Source organism: Aedes albopictus, chromosome 1, assembly GCF_035046485.1.
Source record: "Aedes albopictus strain Foshan chromosome 1, AalbF5, whole genome shotgun sequence".
NCBI lineage: Eukaryota > Metazoa > Arthropoda > Insecta > Diptera > Culicidae > Aedes > Aedes albopictus.
The window spans coordinates 180,143,659-180,163,657 of record NC_085136.1 but is presented as its reverse complement, the minus strand read 5'-3'; the positions used below and the strand labels follow the sequence as shown (position 1 = coordinate 180,163,657).

The window sequence follows — 19,999 nt, the reverse complement described above, 5'->3', positions numbered from 1 at the left end:
CACTAGATACGCCAAAAAATTTTCCAGAAAAATTAACAAAACAAATAGAATCAATTTGGCGCCAGCAAATTTCACTAGATCGCCAAAAAATGTTCCAGAAAAATTAACAAAATAAATAGAATCAATTTGGCGCCTGCAAATTTCACTAGATGGCACGGTAAAGGCTGGGTATGTTGCGCAATTCAGATCCCATTGTGATCCACTAGCCTCTGCGCAGCAACTCCTGTCCCTACCTCCACGCGGTACCGGCCGGAAACTATGAGCAACCTTAGGGAAGATCGGGTAACCAACCCCGGTGGGAACTTTGGTCGTAGGCTGACAGGAAAGGGGGGGTTTGCTTCGGCAAACCTGAGCGTCTGTTCTCCAGGAGGAGCGGCTCACAACAGCGTCTGATCCCCATGCTAGGGGCGGCTGATCTACGTCCGAGTGCCAGGGAAGGACTCTAAGCCCAACTGTGCACTATGGTCCTCCGGAAAGTAGGGGGTTGGTGTCAGGCCCTACGAGCCAGCCGTAAAAAACCATTGTAACGGAAAATCAGCAACAGAATAATACGAACCGAGACCAACGGCAACGACCCCAGCGAACAAAAAGGACTTGCGATTGGAAACTCGGTACGTGGAACTGCCGATCTCTCAACTTCATTGGGAGCACCTGCATACTCGCCGATCTACTGAAGGACCGCGGGTTCGGCATCGTAGCGCTGCAGGAGGTGTGTTGGACAGGATCCATGGTGCGAACGTTTAGAGGTTAAAACCATCTACCAGAGCTGAGGCAACACACGCGAGCTGGGAACAGCTTTCATCGTGATGGGTGATATACAAAGGCGCGTGATCGGTTGGTGGCCGATCGACGAAAGAATGTGCAGGTTGAGGATCAAGGGCCGATTCTTCAACTTCAGCATAATAAACGTGCACAGCCCACACTCCGGAAGTACTGATGATGACAAGGACGCATTTTACGCGCAGCTCGAACGCGAGTACGATCGCTGCCCAAGCCACGACGTCAAGATCATCATAGGAGATTTGAACGCTCAGGTAGGCCAGGAGGAGGAATTCAGACCGACTATTGGTAAGTTCAGCGCCCACCAGCAAACGAACGAAAACGGTGTTTAGGAGTAGCTCTACTAGTAACCCTAACATGTTCCACACGATCAGAGGATCGATATCTCTTTTACCCTCATTATTCTCATCAGATCGTCTCGCATAGTCCAGGTAGCTTGTCGTGGAACCGAATCGATCGCGATCGGTTGTATTCGCGCGTATACTCACCACCCTGACCCTGGTGTATCGTTCCATATACACAGGGCAGTTAGTTATCTCTCGATCGCGCGCGCTCAAGCATCTAATAAAGTTGTAGTACCACAATTCTATCGAGCCCAAAATAAACGGTGTAGTACTTTCGTAGTTCAATAAAGTGTTTCGATGCTTACTATTCAACGCGTGTGTTCCGTGCTCAAGGCGAGTTTCCCCACAAGTCCGAATTCAGGGTATTCTCCAGCGGTCCCGGTAAGAACATTTTGGTCCTTCGAGCCGGATTTAGGACTGGTGAACCGTTGGATCTGGAGACACCCGTGAAGATCGGACAAGTGAAACGCGTTGAACTCTGTGGACAGTAGTGCGCGGACAATAGTGAGTAAGTGGCGTTGGTACCGGCCATCGCGAAAAGTGACAATTAATCTGGCGCGAGTACCCGCCATCGAAGAAAGGCCTCAGGAAGAATTGATTGGCCATTGTGAAAGTGAGTGAACTTTGCGCCCAGGAGCCGGCCATCGTGATTCTGCTGCAACGTTCGACGAGGGAAGGAGCAGTGACCGGTCGTTGACCCTATACCCGGTAGATCACTGCCAACGAAGCAGGATCCAGCAATCAATCAACGGACGTAGGACGGGCATGAACCAGGCAAGAGGGAAGTACAATTATTAGCGTGAGTAATTAGATCTGTGGTGGCATCATGCATGAGATGCGCACCGAATTGATTGTGGGTTATTCTTTGAATAAATGAGGGTGTGATGAAATGAAAGTCATTTATCTTTCAATTGCATGCGATCATTGTCCTGGAATGTGGTTCTTGTATCCTCTCGATTGACGGTCTTGGTTTCTGCTGGCGTTTTTTCTGGCTTGTTGTTCGCTCGGTTGGTTCCCCTGCTGCTGTCAACCATTGTTCGAAGTCGGTCTCTATCACCCCGCGGGACGTTGAGGAATCGCGAATCGTAGAACAACGGCGGATTAGTGTTAACAGTGAGTGAAAGTGATTAAATCTGTACGCTTTGATGCTATTGATAGTTTGAATCAATCGCAGTGTGACTTTTATCGAACTTTGGTGCTTTGTTGATTCAAATTTATCTGTGCAACACTTGAACTGACAATAGTGATATTTTGAAATTCGAACGTTGGAGAGTGAATAAGTGAAGATGGCAAGTGAGTTGAAAGAATTGAAGCGGCAAATGCGTCAACTGCAGAACACCTTCGACGGTGTACGGAATTTCGTCGATAGGTTCAAGAGAGAGAGGCACTATGTTCACATCGACACCAGACTGGAGATGTTGGAGGCGGCCATGGCGAAGTACTATGAGCTCCGAAGAAGGATTGAAGAAGTGACTGAAGACATCGATGAGAAGTCCGTAGCGGAGTCCAGTGAAAGTCTCGAGGAACAAGCTGCACAATTGGAGTTATTATCCGAACAACGCTGTAAGCAATCCTCGCAGGTGATGCTAGAAACTGAGGACGTGTACTGCGAACTGCGATCATCGTTGTTATCCCTCAAGGAACCGTCAACTTCGGGACCATCTGCTGCAATCCAAGCGAATTCTGATGCGTCGCAGGTGGGCAAACCAACGTCTACAGTGAAGCTTCCAGAACTGCGATTACCCAGCTTTGGAGGTCGTCTACGAGAATGGGTCACTTTTCGTGACATGTTTCAAAGCTTGATCCATCGCAACCAGCAGTTATCCGACATGGACAAGTTTAGCTACTTGCGATCCTCTCTGGTTGGCGAAGCGCTACAGGAAGTCGCAACCTTGGAGATGACATCGGCAAATTATGCGTGTTCTTACCGGTACCGTTGGAGACTACCCTGGTTCGGACACTTTAGCGGAATTCGTTCTCGATCACAAAAAGGCACACGCGTTATACTGGCAAACGAGAACACTTTATTTCGTCCAACTAACGAGAGACAACACACTTTATTTGGGCTCAACAGTTTTAATTGGTTCGATGCTATTGCGCGCGCGATCGAGAGCTAACTGACTGTCCTGAGTATATAAAGCGATACCCTAGGGCCAGTGTGGTGAATATACGCGCGAATACAACCGATCGCGATCGATTCGGTTCCACGATAAGCTACCTGGACTATGCGAGACAATCTGATGAGAATAATGAGGGTAAAAGAGATATCGATCCTCTGATCGTGTGGAACATGTTAGGGTTACTAGTAGAGCTACTCCTAAACATGCCGGCCGCCTCGAAATCATAGGGATTTCAATCAAAATCGGGGCTGAATGTTTCGACCGACACTGTAGTGGACCTAACTGAATCTAGAATGCTAATTTCTACCTGCTATTTACTTCCTAGTTTGTTTTGATTTTGGTATTCTTATATACTATCACTTTCTGCATTATTGAAGTGGAGAACGATGACCTGGCTAGTGTCGATGCCACTGCCGGGCGGTTGTTGTTTGACGCTGGATGGGACTACGTCCTAACGGTGTTGATGGTGGCTACTATTGACTTCTGCTGAAGCACGACTACAACGACGGCGACGAAATTTGGTTCCTTTTGGCTTGGAGTGACGACTTCGATGGATGGATTGATAGATTCTACGCTGCGTATACAGCCGTTCTCGCGGCACGGTCGAACCATACCGTTTCTACTAGTGGGTGGCTTCGCTGACGGTGTCCTTCGTCCTCGGGTGTGGAAGGGTGACATCAATCGACGCTAGAAATGAACGGGTGCTTTTTACCTTGAATTTATGAACTAGAACAGAACTTGCCTGGAGCGGAGGCCTCCTGGCCTCCGCGGGTGCCCCAGGCACCGATGACGACAACGGGAGTGTCGCTTCGAGGGGTTTGGGTTGGCCAGTAGCGGTCTACGAGGATACGATGCTGCGACGACAACGACAGTCCTCCGGTCGGGTTGATCAGGCCCAGTGGACGACTTGTTGATTGCGAATGCAGCGATGCCGAGTATTGGTACCAGTTGCTCGTGGAAATTGACGATGGTTGGACGGTTGATGCGCTATGACCTTTCATCGAGAGTGATTAGTTCATGATTGATATAAATTGACGTCACAACGAGCTATTGATGATTGGACGGACGATATGGACATCATGGATAGGGCATGCCAGACGATTACATGACGAATCACAGCGTGATTGACGGAGTGGAACAGCTTGGACCAGATAACGACGCGATGTCTTCATGGTGACGGGCGTCCCCGTAGGGAACGCCGGTGGCTATGGGGGATAAACATTCCTTGAGCTTTTTGAATTATTCAATAATACAACTACTTAACTGGAAAGCGGAGGCCTTCATGGTGAAGACCCCCGCAGTGCCGAAGCACTAACGATGGAAGAGACTACTGCTCTTCGTCTGTGGATGCATTATCCTTGATAGGGAGAATGCAGATCTTGGAGATACCTCGCTTGAAGATCCCGTCCTTGGTGCGAACGTTCACTACTCGGACGTTTCCATCCGAGCCGGCGTAGATTTCGGTGACTCGCCCCAATTTCCACCGTTGTGGAGGCAAATTGTCCTCCTTCACCAATACCATGGTGCCGATCTTGATATTGTCGCGTTTTCTCGTCCATTTGGTCCTATTATGCAAGTCTGATAGGTAGTGCGTCTTCCATTTCCGCCAGAGTCTTTGCACAAATTCTTGCGATCGCTGCCAGACTGCCAACCGATTTTCTGGTATCTCCTGCAAATCGGGTTCAGGCACCGCTGTCAAGGGTCTTCCAACGAGGAAGTGTCCCGGGGTTAGGGCAGCATAGTCGTTAGGGTCGTTGCTAAGTGGAGTCAGTGGGCGCGAATTTAGTATTGCGGCCACTTGCTGAACAATGGTGTGCAACTCGTCGTAGCTTAACTGCTGATTACCGACGATCTTCCGAAAATGTCCCTTAAACGACTTGACCGCCGCCTCCCAGAGTCCACCGAAATTGGGAGAGCGTGCCGGTATGAACTCGAACTGAATTCCTTCATCTTCAGCTGTGCGGACCACGGTATGTTGAAACTGCTGATCGAGGAACTGGAGACGCAACTCCTCCAATTCTCTGTTGGCTCCTACGAAATTGGTGGCATTGTCGCACATGACCACCTGCGGCTTTCCTCTAACTGCAACAAATCGTCTGAAGGCCGCCAAGAAAGCTTGAGTCGACAAGTCCGCAAAACCTCCATGTGCACAGCCTTCGTTGCCAGACAAACGAAAATTGCTACGAAGCACTTCACTGCTACGCTGCGCCGAACTGGATATTTGATGTAGAATGGGCCACACAAATCTACACCAACCTTTAGGAAAACGGCTGCAGGATTGACTCGAACCGAAGGGAGATCGGCCATTAGCTGCTCGTGAACGGTAGGCTTGCTCCGGAAGCACGTCACACACTCATGACACACCGTGCGGGCCAGATCACGTGCGTTCGTGGGCCAGAATTTCTCTCTGACGGAGGCTACCAGAAGTTGTTGACCAGAATGGAAATGTTTGATGTGGTAGTGCCGCAAAATCTGCTTGGTGAACGGATGGTGGTGGTGGAGTATCATAGGATGCTTTCGACTCTCCGCGATTGGCGCGTTAGCAAGCCGGCCGCCAACGCGAAGCGTTTTACCAACCAAAATGGGATGAAGCGAAAGGATTTTGGACGAAGTCTTCATCTCCCGGCCACGAGAAAGTGCCGCAACTTCCTCGGGAAAGCTGTCTTCCTGCGCTAAACGAACTAGGACGTTCGTCGCTTCGTTCAACTCTTGAAGCTTGATAGGGCCCGTGAGTCTGTGATTGCGATTGTTCGGAGTTGCATTGTGGAGGAATCTCCGGATGCATGCTACGATCCGGACGATATCGGTGAACGAGGAACGGAGGAGAAAGATTTCGCTAGGAGTCTTCACACGAGCTGGCAGTGCGACGACAGATCGCTCCTCGAGAAGAGAGTGTTCGACGTCCGGGATAGCGGAGCTACTAGGCCACCTTGAGCGATCCTGCCATAACCACAGAGGGCCTTCAAACCATGTCGTTTCGTACTTCAGCTGCGCGGGTATCATGCCACGCGAGATTATGTCCGCCGGATTGTCCGCTCCGGCTACATGGTTCCATACGCCGTTGCTGGTTATGTGCTGGATCTCCGATACTCGATTTGCCACGAAAATCTGCCAGCGGGAAGGTGGAGACGCTAGCCAGTACTTCACGATTGTGGAATCGGTCCAGAAGAACGGTTGAAACGGAATCTGAACACTGCTACAGACCTTTTCATACAAATGACTTAACAAAAGCGCTGCGGAAAGTTCTAGACGTGGCGTCGAAAGGACCTTCTTCTTCCGCTTCAAATCTTCCAGTGGTGCAACCCTTGACTTGGCCGTGATGAGCCTGACGGTTATTGTGCCGTCAACCGTGATACATCGCAAATAGAGACAGGCTCCATAGGCAGCGTTGGAAGCATCAGCAAATCCATGCAGTTCTACCGTTACTAAACCCTTCGTAAATGAAACCCAGCGTGGCACAGAAAGAGTGTCCAAGGCCAGCAGATTTCTCCGAAACTCAATCCATGCATTCTGTAGCTCTTCCGGCAGCAGGTCGTCCCAGTCGCATTTCTGCTTCCACAGTGTTTGTAGGAATATCTTGGCCTGCACAACTACCGGACCGATTAGCCCTAATGGATCGAAAATCTTGGCTGATTCCGACAAAACGGTTCTCTTGGTGATAGGAGCATCCGATTCTAGTTGGGGTACGGCGAAACGAAAAATATCTGCAGCTGGTTCCCATATCAGACCAAGAGTTTTCACAGCGGAGGTTGACGAATCCAGTTCAAATGAAATTCGTTCGTCCCGAAGCTCAGCTGGAACGTGGGAAAGCAGTTCAGCGCTGTTGGAACTCCACTTCCGCAAGATAAAGCCTGCTGAGTTGGTCAGATCAATCAAGTCCGACACGAGCGATCTGCCTTCCTCCAAATCATCAGTTCCGCTCAGCGCATCATCCACGTAGAAGTCCTTCTTGACCGTCTTCGCAGCAGCTGGGTGGGTTGCTGCACCCTCAATTCCCAGTCGTTGAAGGCACTTCGTTGCCAGGTATGGCGCAGAGCTGGTTCCGTATGTAACCGTGGTCAGTTTATACGCCTTAACGGGATCATCGGAAGACGGTCTCCAGAGAATGCACTGCAGTAGGTGGTCAGCTGGGCAAACCTTCACCATTCTATACATTTTCGCCACGTCTGCCACTATTGCGTACCTCCAAAATCGGAAACGCAACGCGATGGAGTGAAGGTCGTCTTGGACGACGGGTCCTACCATCAGCCCATCGTTCAACGATACGCCGGACGACGTGCGGCACGAAGCGTCGAACACGATACGAAGCTTTGTCGTCGTGCTATCCGGCTTCAGCACAGCGTGATGCGGTAGATAGTATACGGGTTCCTCATCTTCTGCTACTTCTTCCATGTGACCCATTGCCCTATATTCGTTGATGAATTCGAAGTACGCTTCTTTCAACGCAGCGTTTGCTGCAAACCGACGCTCTAGTCCGTAGAATCGTTTGAGAGCGTTGGCCTTGGAGTCTCCCAGTTTCTGAATGACAGCCTCCTTTTTCGGTAGGGTGACTACGAATCTGCCAGTTTCGTCTCGGATGGTGGTTCGTTCGAAGATTTCCTGCATGTTCTACCGAAACTGACTTCAGAGTTGCCAACTGAGTTCGTGAATGTACAACAGCTAGCGATTCCGGAACATCTTACGCTAGCCGATCCTACATTTTTTGAGCCTGGATCGATTGACCTAATCATCGGTGCAGAATATTACTACGATTTGCTGTCAGATGGAAGAATCAAGCTAGTAGATGATGGACCCACTCTTCAAGAAACCGTCTTCGGCTGGGTCGTCTCTGGACGTGTACCCGGATCTCCAATTGCTGTACCACGAACCGTTTCCTATCCTTGTACTGTTTCCGACTTGAACGAGCTACTCACGAAGTTTTGGGAACTCGAATCCTGCCACACTGGAGGCACGTTATCAGTAGAGGAGTCAACGTGTGAAGAAATCTTCGAGCGAATTACCATCCGAGACGAAACTGGTAGATTCGTAGTCACCCTACCGAAAAAGGAAGCTGTCATTCAGAAACTGGGAGACTCCAAGGCCAACGCTCTCAAACGATTCTATGGACTAGAGCGTCGGTTTGCAGCCAACGCCGCGTTGAAAGAAGCGTACATCGAATTCATCAACGAATATAGGACAATGGGTCACATGGAAGAAGTAGCAGAAGATGAGGAACCCGTATACTATTTACCGCATCACGCTGTGCTGAAGCCGGATAGCACGACGACAAAGCTTCGTGTCGTGTTCGACGCTTCGTGCCGCACGTCGTCTGGCGTATCGTTGAACGATGGGCTGATGGTAGGACCCGTCGTCCAAGACGACCTTCACTCCATCGCGTTGCGTTTCCGATTTTGGAGGTACGCAATAGTGGCAGACGTGGCGAAAATGTATAGAATGGTGAAGGTTTGCCCAGCTGACCACCTACTGCAGTGCATTCTCTGGAGACCGTCTTCCGATGATCCCGTTAAGGCGTATAAACTGACCACGGTTACCTACGGAACCAGCTCTGCGCCATACCTGTCAACGAAGTGCCTTCAACGACTGGGAACTGAGGGTGCAGCAACCCATCCAGCTGCTGCAAAAACGGTCAAGAAGGACTTCTACGTGGATTATGCGTTGAGCGGAACAGACGATTTGGAGGAAGGCAGATCTCTAGTGTCGGATTTGATTGATCTAACCAATTCAGCAGGCTTTATCTTGCGGAAGTGGAGTTCCAACAGCGCTGAATTGCTTTCCAACGTTCCAATCGAGTTTCGGGAAGAACGAATTTCATTTGAACTGGATTCGTCAACCTCCGCCGTGAAAACTCTTGGTCTGATATGGGAACCAGCTGCAGATATTTTTCGTTTCGCCGTACCCCAACTAGAATCGAATGCTCCTATCACCAAGAGAACCGTTTTGTCGGAATCCGCCAAGATTTTCGATCCATTAGGGATAATCGGTCCGGTAGTTGTGCAGGCAAAAATATTCCTACAAACACTGTGGAAGCAGAAATGCGACTGGGACGACCTGCTGCCGGAAGAGCTACAGAATGCATGGATTGAGTTTCGGAGAAATCTGCTGGCCTTGGACACTCTTTCTGTGCCACGCTGGGTTTCATTTACGAAGGATTTAGTAACGGTAGAACTGCATGGATTTGCTGATGCTTCCAACGCTGCCTATGGAGCCTGCCTCTATTTGCGATGCATCACGGTTGACGGTACAATAACCGTCAGGCTCATCACTGCCAAGTCAAGGGTCGCACCACTGGAAGATTTGAAGCGGAAGAAGAAGGTCCTTTCGACGCCACGTCTAGAACTTTCCGCAGCGCTTTTGTTAAGTCATTTGTATGAAAAGGTATGTAGCAGTGTTCAGATTCCGTTTCAACCGTTCTTCTGGACCGATTCCACAATCGTGAAGTACTGGCTAGCGTCTCCACCTTCCCGCTGGCAGATTTTCGTGGCAAATCGAGTATCGGAGATCCAGCACATAACCAGCAACGGCGTATGGAACCATGTAGCCGGAGCGGACAATCCGGCGGACCTTCCCACCGTGGCATGATACCCGCGCAGCTGAAGTACGAAACGACATGGTTTGAAGGCCCTCTGTGGCTACGGCAGGATCGCTCAAGGTGGCCTAGTAGCTCCGCTATCCCGGACGTCGAACACTCTCTTCTCGGAGAGCGATCTGTCGTCGCACTGCCAGCTCGTGTGAAGACTCCTAGCGAAATCTTTCTCCTCCGTTCCTCGTTCACCGATATCGTCCGGATCGTAGCATGCATCCGGAGATTCATCCACAATGCAACTCCGAACAATCGCAATCACAGACTCACGGGCCCTATCAAGCTTCAAGAGTTGAACGAAGCGACGAACGTCCTAGTTCGTTTAGCGCAGGAAGACAGCTTTCCCGAGGAAGTTGCGGCTCTTTCTCGTGGCCGGGAGGTGAAGACTTCGTCCAAAATCCTTCCTCTTCATCCCATTTTGGTTGATAAAACGCCTCGCGTTGGCGGCCGGCTTGCTAACGCGCCAATCGCGGAGAGTCGAAAGCATCCTATGATACTCCACCACCACCACCCATGCACCAAACTGGTTTTGCGGCACTACCACATCAACCACTTCCATGCTGGCCAACAACTTCTGGTAGCCTCCGTCAGAGAGAAATTCTGGCCCACGAACGCACGTGATCTGGCCCGCACGGTGTGTCATGAGTGTGTAACGTGCTTCCGGAGCAAGCCCACCGTTCACGAGCAGCTAATGGCCGATCTCCCGTCGGTTCGAGTCAATCCTGCAGCCGTATTCCTTAAGGTTGGTGTAGATTTGTGTGGCCCATTCTACATCAAATATCCAGTCCGGCGCAGCGTAGCGGTGAAGTGCTTCGTAGCAATTTTCGTTTGTCTGGCAACGAAGGCTGTGCACATGGAGGTTGTTGCGGACTTGTCGACTCAAGCTTTCTTGGCGGCCTTCAGACGATTTGTTGCAGTTAGAGGAAAGCCGCAGGTGGTCATGTGCGACAATGCCACCAATTTCGTAGGAGCCAACAGAGAATTGGAGGAGTTGCGTCTCCAGTTCCTCGATCAGCAGTTTTAACATACCGTGGTCCGCACAGCTGAAGATGAAGGAATTCAGTTCGAGTTCATACCGGCACGCTCTCCCAATTTCGGTGGACTCTGGGAGGCGGCGGTCAAGTCGTTTAAGGGACATTTTCGGAAGATCGTCGGTAATCAGCAGTTAAGCTACGACGAGTTGCACACCATTGTTCAGCAAGTGGCCGCAATACTAAATTCGCGCCCACTGACTCCACTTAGCAACGACCCTAACGACTATGCTGCCCTAACCCCGGGACACTTTCTGGTTGGAAGACCCCTGACAGCGGTGCCTGAACCCGATTTGCAGGAGATACCAGAAAATCGGTTGGCAGTCTGGCAACGATCGCAAGAATTTGTGCAAAGACTCAGGCGGAAATGGAAGACGCACTACCTGTCAGACTTGCATAATAGGACCAAATGGACGAGAAAACGCGACAATATCAAGATCGGCACCATGGTATTGGTGAAGGAGGACAATTTGCCTCCACAACGGTGGAAATTGGGGCGAGTCACCGAAATCTACGCCGGCTCGGATGGAAACGTCCGAGTAGTGAACGTTCGCACCAAGGACGGGATCTTCAAGCGAGGTATCTCCAAGATCTGCGTTCTCCCTATCAAGGATAATGCATCCACAGACGAAGAGCAGTAGTCTCTTGCATCGTTAGTGCTTCGGCACTGCGGGGGTCTTCACCATGAAGGTCTCCGCTTTCCAGTTAAGTAGTTGTATTATTGAATAATTCAAAAAGCTCAAGGAATGTTTATCCCCCATAGCCACCGGCGTTCCCTACGGGGACGCCCGTCACCATGAAGACATCGCGTCGTTATCTGGTCCAAGCTGTTCCAATCCGTCAATCATGCTGTGATTCGTCATGTAATTGTCTGGCATGCCCTATCCATGATGTCCATATCGTCCGTCCAATCATCAATAGCTCGTTGTGACGTCAATTTGTTTCAACCATGAACTAACCACTCTCGCTGAAAGGTCATAGCGCATCCACCGTTCAACCAACGTCAATTCCCACGAGCAACTGGTACCATTGCTCGGCATCGCTGCATTCGCAATCAACAAGTCGTCCAGTGGGCCTGATCAACCCGACCGGAGGACTATCGTTGTCGTCGCAGCATCGTATCATCGTAGACCGCTACTGACCAACCCAAACCCCTCGAAGCGACACTCCGGTTGTCATCATCGGTGCCTGGGGCACCCGCGGAGGCCAGGAGGCCTCCGCTCCAGGCAAGTTCTGTTCTAGTTCATAAATTCAAGGTAAAAAGAACCCGTTCATTTCTAGCATCGATTGATGTCACCTTTCCACCCGAGGACGAAGGACACCGTCAGCGAAGCCACCCACTATTAGAAACGGTATGGTTCGACCGTGCCGCGAGAACGGCGGTGTACAGCAGCGTAGAACGGCTATCAATCCATCCATCGAAGTCATCACTCCAAGCCAAAAGGAACCAAATTTCGTCGCCGTCGTTGTTCAGCAGAAGTCAATAGTAGCCACCATCAACATCGTTAGGACGTAGTCCCATCCAGCGTCAAACAACAACCGCCCGGCAGTGGCATCGACACTAGCCAGGTCATCGTTCTCCACTTCAATAATGCAGAAAGTGATAGTATATAAGAATACCAAAATCAAAACAAACTAGGAAGTAAATAGCAGGTAGAAATTAGCATTCTAGATTCAGTTAGGTCCACTACAGTGTCGGTCGAAACATTCAGCCCAGATTTTGATTGAAATCCCTATGATTTCAAGGCGGCCGGCATGTTTAGGAGTAGCTCTACTAGTAACCCTAACATGTTCCAAACGATCAGAGGATCGATATCTCTTTTACCCTCATTATTCTCATCAGATTGTCTCGCATAGTCCAGGTAGCTTGTCGTGGAACCGAATCGATCGCGATCAGTTGTATTCGCGCGTATACTCACCACCCTGACCCTGGTGTATCGTTCCATATACACAGGGCAGTTAGTTATCTCTCGATCGCGCGCGCTCAAGCATCTAATAAAGTTGTAGTACCACAATTCTATCGAGCCCAAAATAAACGGTGTAGTACTTTCGTAGTTCAATAAAGTGTTTCGATGCTTACTATTTAACGCGTGTGTTCCGTGCTCAAGGCGAGTTTCCCCACAAGTCCGAATCCAGGGTATTCTCCAGCGGTTCCGGTAAGAACAAACGGCCTACGACTCATTGATTTCGCCGCCTCCAAAAATATGGCCATACTTAGCACCTTTTTCCAACACAGCCTCCTTTATCGTTACACCAGGAGATCACCACAGCAGACGGAATCTCAAATCGACCACGTTCTGATTGACGGACGGCACTTCTCCGACATTATCGACGTCAGGACCTATCGTGGCGCCAACATCGACTCCGACCACTATCTGGTGATGGTCAAACTGCGCCCAAAACTCTCCGTCATCAACAATGTACGGTACCGGCGACCGCCACGGTACAACCTAGAGCAACTGAAGCAAGCGGATGTCGCCTCAGCATACGCGCAGAACCTCGAAGCCGCGTTGCCAGACGAGGGCGAGCTCGATGAGGCCCCTCTAGAGGACTGCTGGAGTACAGTGAAAGCAGTCATCAACGACGCAGCCGAGAGCACCATCGGGTACGTGGAACGGAATCGACGGAAAGAATGGTTCGACGAAGAGTGCAGAACGGTTTTGGAGGAGAAGAACGCAGCGAGGGCGGTAATGCTGCAGCGGTTCTACCCCATTACCCCGAATGCCATTACCCCGAACGCCATTACCCCGAACGCCACTACCCCGAAAGCCATTACCCCGAATAGGCCATTACCCCGAAAGCCGTTACCCCGAATGGGCCATTACCCCGAACGCCACTACCCCGAATGGGCCACTACCCCGAATGCCATTACCCCGAAAGCATATTTTAGATGGGTTATTCTGATGATGGGTATTTTATATTTTTATTAATTTAATAACATTAGGCTGATACAAATTTAATTTTCTCTTTTTGTCTCCCCCCCTTCAACAATTTTTGTCTGGATTTTGCATTTTGAGGGGGCAGATAAAAAAATATTTATCAAAATATCGGGTCTTGCCAAAAATTCTTTAACAAATCCGATGAGTTTTTAATATTTTTCAGAATAAATGCTTTATTATTTTTATACCCCTCTCGACCAGCCAAAGAGTGGTGGGACTAAAAGTGAAATAAATATTTGTAACGGCCTTACTGACAGCTTTAATACCAGAAGATATCATTGTAAAGAATAACCCTAAAACAAAATAATGGAATAATACGTATTAGAGATGATCTTGTATGAGATAGAGCTGTCAGCAAAGGTCCTTCAAATACTTGCTATCGATATTGGCTCATTAGGCCGAAAAGACATTTGGCCAAAGTATCACTAATAAGTCTAATGATCATTAGGCGAGATCAAATAATACAAATTGCAAAATAGGCCCGGAAAGAACATTTTATTGTTAGAAAAAGAAAAAATCTTTCAAGGAGGAATAGACGATTTGGTAATAAAACTCTATAAACTTAAAAAAACATTCCTTAAATGTGAAAAAATGTGATTGATAGGTTGGCCGCCAATAAGGTCTGCAAGGATATAACTAGAAAGAACAGCATATAAATTAAAGAAGGGCAAATCTCCTATGGGACCATTTATAAACTACGTAGACCGAATTTCGGTCATCTCGGTCCTCTCCCCCTCCTCATCGTAGACTTTTAAAAGACAATTACACCGTCTACGGCCAGAGGCCGCACAGACTGTACATTACTAACATTAGACAATGGACAACACGTATAACACTCAGTGACCCAGTGGAGTATTTTCTGTTTTGACGAAAAGTTTTCCTCGACCGGAGCGGGAATCGATCCCACACTCCAAGGCATGTGAGATACCTAATCGACTAACGCCGCTAATCGCTCGGCCACGAAGTCCACGATTTGTTTTTACAAAAAATTGTAAATTTGTATAGAGCTTAGAATTTGTATAGACCCTCTTCTACTTACATAGTTTATGCACGACCCCTATACATAAATCTGCAAAGGGCAGAATGGCTACCAAACAACTCTGTAACAATATAAGTCGAAAAAACAGCCCAACTTTAAAAGAAGGAAAATCACCAGATGGAATTAATAGAGATATGTTGCCAATCAATCCGGTAACGACATAACTAGAAAGAACAGCCTATAAATTGAAGAAGGGAAAATCTCATATACAGTAAAGCAGCTTTCACTCCCAGTAAACTATATAAGTGCTGCTAGAAGAACAGCTTTTCATGACAAGAAAAGCTACCGTTTAGTCGCCAGAAAAAAATAGTTAATTTGGTCTAACGATGCTGGATCTACCTTGCTAAGTGAACTGAACTGAATAGCTGAAATTCAGTCCAGTACTACAATCTTGAAAAAAAAAACATATTCAGAAAACAATTTTAGGGCTTGATGTTTTGGAAACTGATCATCAAAATCAAAAGAAAATCAAAAGAAATCTAGTTGCCAGTTTGGTCGCAAGTCAATTCTGAAAAAAAATTACTTGAAAGAACTGCCTATTATTCAAAGAAGAACAAATCCGCTTTGGAGTTAGTTATTCGCCTGCAAATAAACTACGTAACACTCAAACTCGAAAGAACAGCTTCTGATGATAAGAAGGAAACATTTCTATAAAGAAATTAACAGCTTGGCTACCAAACAACTCAGCAATACTACACGGTTGGAAACTGCAAACTCAAAAGAACAGCCTATTTTTAAAAGAAGGCAAATATTTGAAGAAGTGTAGTTTGATAAGCCAATCGTTTGCCACCAGTTCGAAATCGTGCCTGACGCCAACCAACTTCTAAAAGAAGGGAAAATGTCAGTGTTCAGTCCGCAAAGCGAACTGAAGAAGGAATTTGTAACATCAGCTGAAGCGACTGCCCAATATACCCCCACTTCCCCATCTTATGTCCGCTGTGCCCCACTTTCCCCCGAACGACTGTGAGTGCACGCCTTTGGAACGTTCGAGATGGCTACCTCCAACCCGGCTGGCAAGCGAGCGGGAGCGTACGATGGTGACAACGACCGGGTCAACGACGAAGCACCACGGCAAGCGCCGAGAGAAAGAGATCCCACGAAGCGTGAGTTACCCGACCGACGAACCGAGCCGACCAGAGAAAGAGCTACCATCCACGGCATGTGCAGCCCACGCTGTCATCATCATTCGTCATCGTCATTAACATGTGATGCGCCTAGAAGGTTCTACCGCTTTCTAGAGCGCATTGGGGTTAACTATAAATATGCGCGCGTGGCGTAGAATAGGAACAGTTGTATTTCGAACCGGCTAACGTTCGTATCCAAATAAGACAAGAGAAATAAACCTAGTTATTGAGGAATTAATTCTCCTTGGCTTTATTTCACCCTTTCCATCCGCTTGGATTCGGGTGTTGGAACTTCAGCCGGAGTTTCATCCACCTAGAGTTGAGGTGCTGGCAGCCGACCGAGGCTGCTCCAGTCCACTATTCCCACCGAGGTGAAGTCACAGGGACTTCACAGCCTGCGGGCATCCCGGGAAGGAGTTCCCAACACTCCTGCTCCCACCTGACTCCGTCTCTGCGGGGACGCGAGCACATCCGGTGAGGCCAAATCGGCCAATAGCCAGCCACATCCCAAACCCAATACAGTCCACTGCTGTAAGTATTCAACAATTTTTGGTCCTTCGAACCGGGTACATGATCCGGTAGTGCGTACAAGCGTTCCGTGTGGCTTCAACAACACGGTAGTGTGTAATCCAAGAAGCGTTCCGCGTGGCTTCGACAACGCGGCAGTGTGTAGCTACAGAAGCGTGCACGTGGCTGCAACAGCGTGCAGTGTAGTGAAGAAGCGTTCGCGTAGCTCAATAACGCGAGAGTGTGATCCCAGAAGCGTTCACGCGGCTTCGACAACGTGAAGTGAAAGCGTCAGCGTGGCTTCAACAACGCTGCTTTTCGAATCGTGGTCGTGGCTTCAGTGATTCCGTCGTCGCGTGCAGTGTTGTATCCGTCGCAGCCGAGCCCGTGTGTGATACCATCCCTCCGTTGCGGCACACGCGTTGGTACCTGTGAACCAGTACTGTACCCAGTGAGAAGTGTAACAGTAGTGCGTGTACTTTTGAACTGATTCCACCGTCACGAAGTGTGTTGATCCGTCGCTTTGGAATCTTTGTGTGCGATTCTATTCCCCCGTTGCGACAAACGTGTCGGTACCTGTGGGCCTAATCAGTGAACAGTAGTGCGTAACATTCCGAAAGTGATTCCACCGTCGCGTAGAGCGTTCTATCCGTCGCTTCGGAACCCTCGAGAGATTCTATCCCTCCGTAGCGACAGACGCGTCGGTAGCTGTGGACGAATACCGTTATCCTTGAAAAGTGTACTAAAGCGTCCACTTGGCTTGGACAGCGTAGAGTGATTCCACCGTCGCGTAGGGATTTGTTTCGTGGCCTCGGTTACGTCATCCGTTGCGGCAAACGCGTCGGTTGCCTGAGTGTATCCAGAGACTGCTATTCTAGAAGCGTCCACGTGGCTTTAACAACGTGGAGTGATTCCTCCGTCGCGAAGAGTTTTGTATCCGTCGCTTCGACACCCGTGTGTGTGATCCTTCTAGTCGTTGCGACAAACGCGTCGGTATCGTGAATGTACCCCGTGAACAGCTAGTCCGCAGCACAACAACTAGCGTGTGACATTCCGTCACAGATTCCGCCGTCGCGTAGAGTTCTCTATCCATCGCCTCGGATCTCGTGTGTGCTTCATTCCATCCGTTGCGATAACGCGTCGGTCTCCCGTGAAAGACAATTCCGTCGTCGCGTAGAGTGTCATATCCGTCGCATCGGGGCTTGTAGTGTGCTTCCATTCCACCGTTGCGACAAGCGCGTCGGCCTAGAGAAAGAATAAACTCATAAACCGTGAGAAGTGCGAAGAGTGCAACGGCACATGTAACCTGATCCAGTGCAGTGCAGTGAAGAACAAGTCCATCGAGAAGAGTTCCAAGATGTTTCTGAAACGTACTCCAATGAAGAAGGTCTCGGACACTATTGAGAACGACAAGGTACTTGAGGCGCTGTTCCACAACCGTGGAATGGCACAGCAAAATGTGAACAGAATCCGGTCCAACCTCAAGCAAGCCGAAGCAGACAAAGTACAGCTAACCCCCGCCCGAGTGCGAGTCTACCAACAAAGTGTCCAGAAATCCCACGACGAATTCACCAGGCTCCACTATCAGATCATCGCCCTTTCTACATCAACCCAGCGTGAGGAGCAAGACGACTATTACTTCGGGTTCTTGGATCTCTACGAAGAAGTCTCTATCCTGCTCGAGAGTTGGATGGAGAATTTTGCCTTAACACGAGATGTGCAGCTGTCGCCTACTATGAATCAGCAGCAGGTGACCATCCAATCTCCACTCCTGCGTGCTCTACCAACAACCGAAAGACGGTATGAGCATTCCGAGAAGTTCGATGATGTGGTCGACCTTTGCCAGTTAGAGAAAGCTTCAACAAGGGACACCGCCGGTCTGATTGAAGCCAAAACAGTCACCGACGGCACCTACGTACGAGTCTGCAAACAGTCCAACGAGCGCAGTGCGATCAACCGAGATCTGCTTCTGAACAACGAGAACAGAATGCCGTGTGAGTCGACGATCATGGAAGCAGAGTTACCCATGTTCAACGAGACCATCGATTTCCCGGAAGAGCGCGTGTCTGAGCTGAAGACATGCCAGTCATCCGGCGAGAATATTCAGCCCAAGCATCGACCACCAACCATGCCGAATCCGCCGAATCATCCAGTGCCAAATCTAACCGTCAGCTACAGGATTGAGACGATACAATCACCAGAGGATAGCAGCGAAATGAACCATCCCGAGCATCAACCAAGCCAAGTTCCTGGTCCCGCGCCAGTTTCAGCTCCGAGTCCAGTTCCAGCGTGTACACCAAGTCAAGCTTCAGTCCCAGTTCCAGAGTGCACTCCAGTTGATGTTCGAATCAAATCCCACTGTCTCAGTCAACAAGCGATGATGCGTCCACCAATGCCGCTCATTCCCCTATTCAAGCGAGGTCGACGATCCAAGTGTTCCAATTCCCCGATTTCATCGACGTTTTGGATCAGACTCTGCAGCCGCACCCTTTTCGAGACCATTTTGCTTGCGGTTCGCAGGTGAGTATTCCGTTTACCGGTATTGGTAGTGCTACATCCACCGTGATTCAATCGTGTACTGTCCAAGGTACTGTCCCAGTTCGCTCCATAAGTAATAACTTCGAGTCCTGCCTAGTAACCCCCAAACCAACTGGAGCTTTTCCAACCTCCACTGTTGTCAATTCATGTAACATCCCATCATGTTTCTGTCTCAATTACACGAAGTTTTCTGGCCAATTCCCCTTGCTACGAGATTCCCATTATGATTGGCTGATAAGAGAAACCTATCGAGAGAGACTGGATAGTGGATCCGTCTCGCGATCGCTCCCCGTGTGCATTAGATCATTTGACATCCAAGTATCGAGAAATGGAACATTGCACTGCTAAGCTAGCTCCTACCATTAATATGGAAGAGTGTGATCAGTATTCCTTGTCCACCAACCCTCGTGTTAACCCCGTTGTTTGTGTTGATCCCTTACCATTGAGAGGCAGTGTCGATCAGATGTCAGAATTCCAATCTTTGACCAACTATTCATCCGAACTAAGAGTATGTGATGTGGATCCCCTCTACGGAAGCCCGCTCATTCGAAGTGAAATCTCCAATAAACCCATCGACATTGACATGTATTGGAATACCCCGAGTAATCTCCATTCCGTGATGTGCGAATTGGTTGTCCCTGGTCCCTTTCACCCCAAAAGAAAATCCCTAAACAAAACTGAGAGGCTTTTTACCAACAACTTACGAAACATGCCCGATCCTTGTGAGGGGAATAAACGAAAAGTATCCATCGAAGTGACAGACAGATTTCGTCACATTCAATTGCCCTATCATGTCAAACTTTGTCGCATTCTTCTTGATAAAAACAGGTGAGTTGACCCCCTATATCTCGATCAAATCAGAGAAAGAATCTCGATTGTACTGTACATAGCTTCTACAAACCCTGGAATATTGATTCCTACTCATTTAGTGTTAGTTCGTTCTCATTTTTACCATTACCAATCGTCATACTATAACATCAAAGCCATTACCCAAATA

The 19,999-nt window shown here is 49.0% G+C and overlaps 3 protein-coding genes across 3 annotated transcripts; 2 read left to right on the top strand and 1 right to left on the bottom strand.

Annotated features, from left to right (window-relative positions):
* Window positions 1-4,571: 4,571 nt before the first annotated feature.
* Window positions 4,572-7,849, bottom strand: LOC134290052 (uncharacterized). The gene is made up of 2 exons (XM_062857018.1): window positions 5,501-7,849; window positions 4,572-5,447 (listed from the first exon to the last, which is right to left on the bottom strand). The coding sequence occupies exons 1-2, from the start codon at window positions 7,847-7,849 to the stop codon at window positions 4,572-4,574; spliced, it is 3,225 nt and encodes a 1,074-aa protein (XP_062713002.1).
* A 573-nt stretch (window positions 7,850-8,422) lies between these two features.
* Window positions 8,423-9,823, top strand: LOC134290048 (uncharacterized). Its single transcript, XM_062857012.1, has one exon. It carries the CDS (start codon window positions 8,423-8,425, stop codon window positions 9,821-9,823), a length of 1,401 nt encoding a protein of 466 aa, XP_062712996.1.
* On the top strand, window positions 9,820-11,496 carry LOC134290044 (uncharacterized). Its single transcript, XM_062857006.1, has 2 exons — window positions 9,820-10,819; window positions 10,868-11,496. Exons 1-2 carry the CDS (start codon window positions 9,820-9,822, stop codon window positions 11,494-11,496), a joined length of 1,629 nt encoding a protein of 542 aa, XP_062712990.1.
* The last annotated feature ends 8,503 nt before the right edge of the window (window positions 11,497-19,999 follow it).

Excerpts from the sequence above, each read along its gene's own strand:
- LOC134290052 (XM_062857018.1), bottom strand. The coding sequence starts at position 7,849 with ATGCAGGAAATCTTCGAACGAACCACCATCCGAGACGAAACTGGCAGA. Across the intron at positions 5,448-5,500 it reads CTGCAGCCGTTTTCCTAAAG|CGTAGCAGTGAAGTGCTTCG; the intron begins GTTGGTGTAGAT and ends AGTTCGGCGCAG.
- LOC134290048 (XM_062857012.1), top strand. The coding sequence starts at position 8,423 with ATGGGTCACATGGAAGAAGTAGCAGAAGATGAGGAACCCGTATACTAT.
- LOC134290044 (XM_062857006.1), top strand. The coding sequence starts at position 9,820 with ATGATACCCGCGCAGCTGAAGTACGAAACGACATGGTTTGAAGGCCCT. Across the intron at positions 10,820-10,867 it reads CAGAGAATTGGAGGAGTTGC|CTGAAGATGAAGGAATTCAG; the intron begins GTCTCCAGTTCC and ends TGGTCCGCACAG.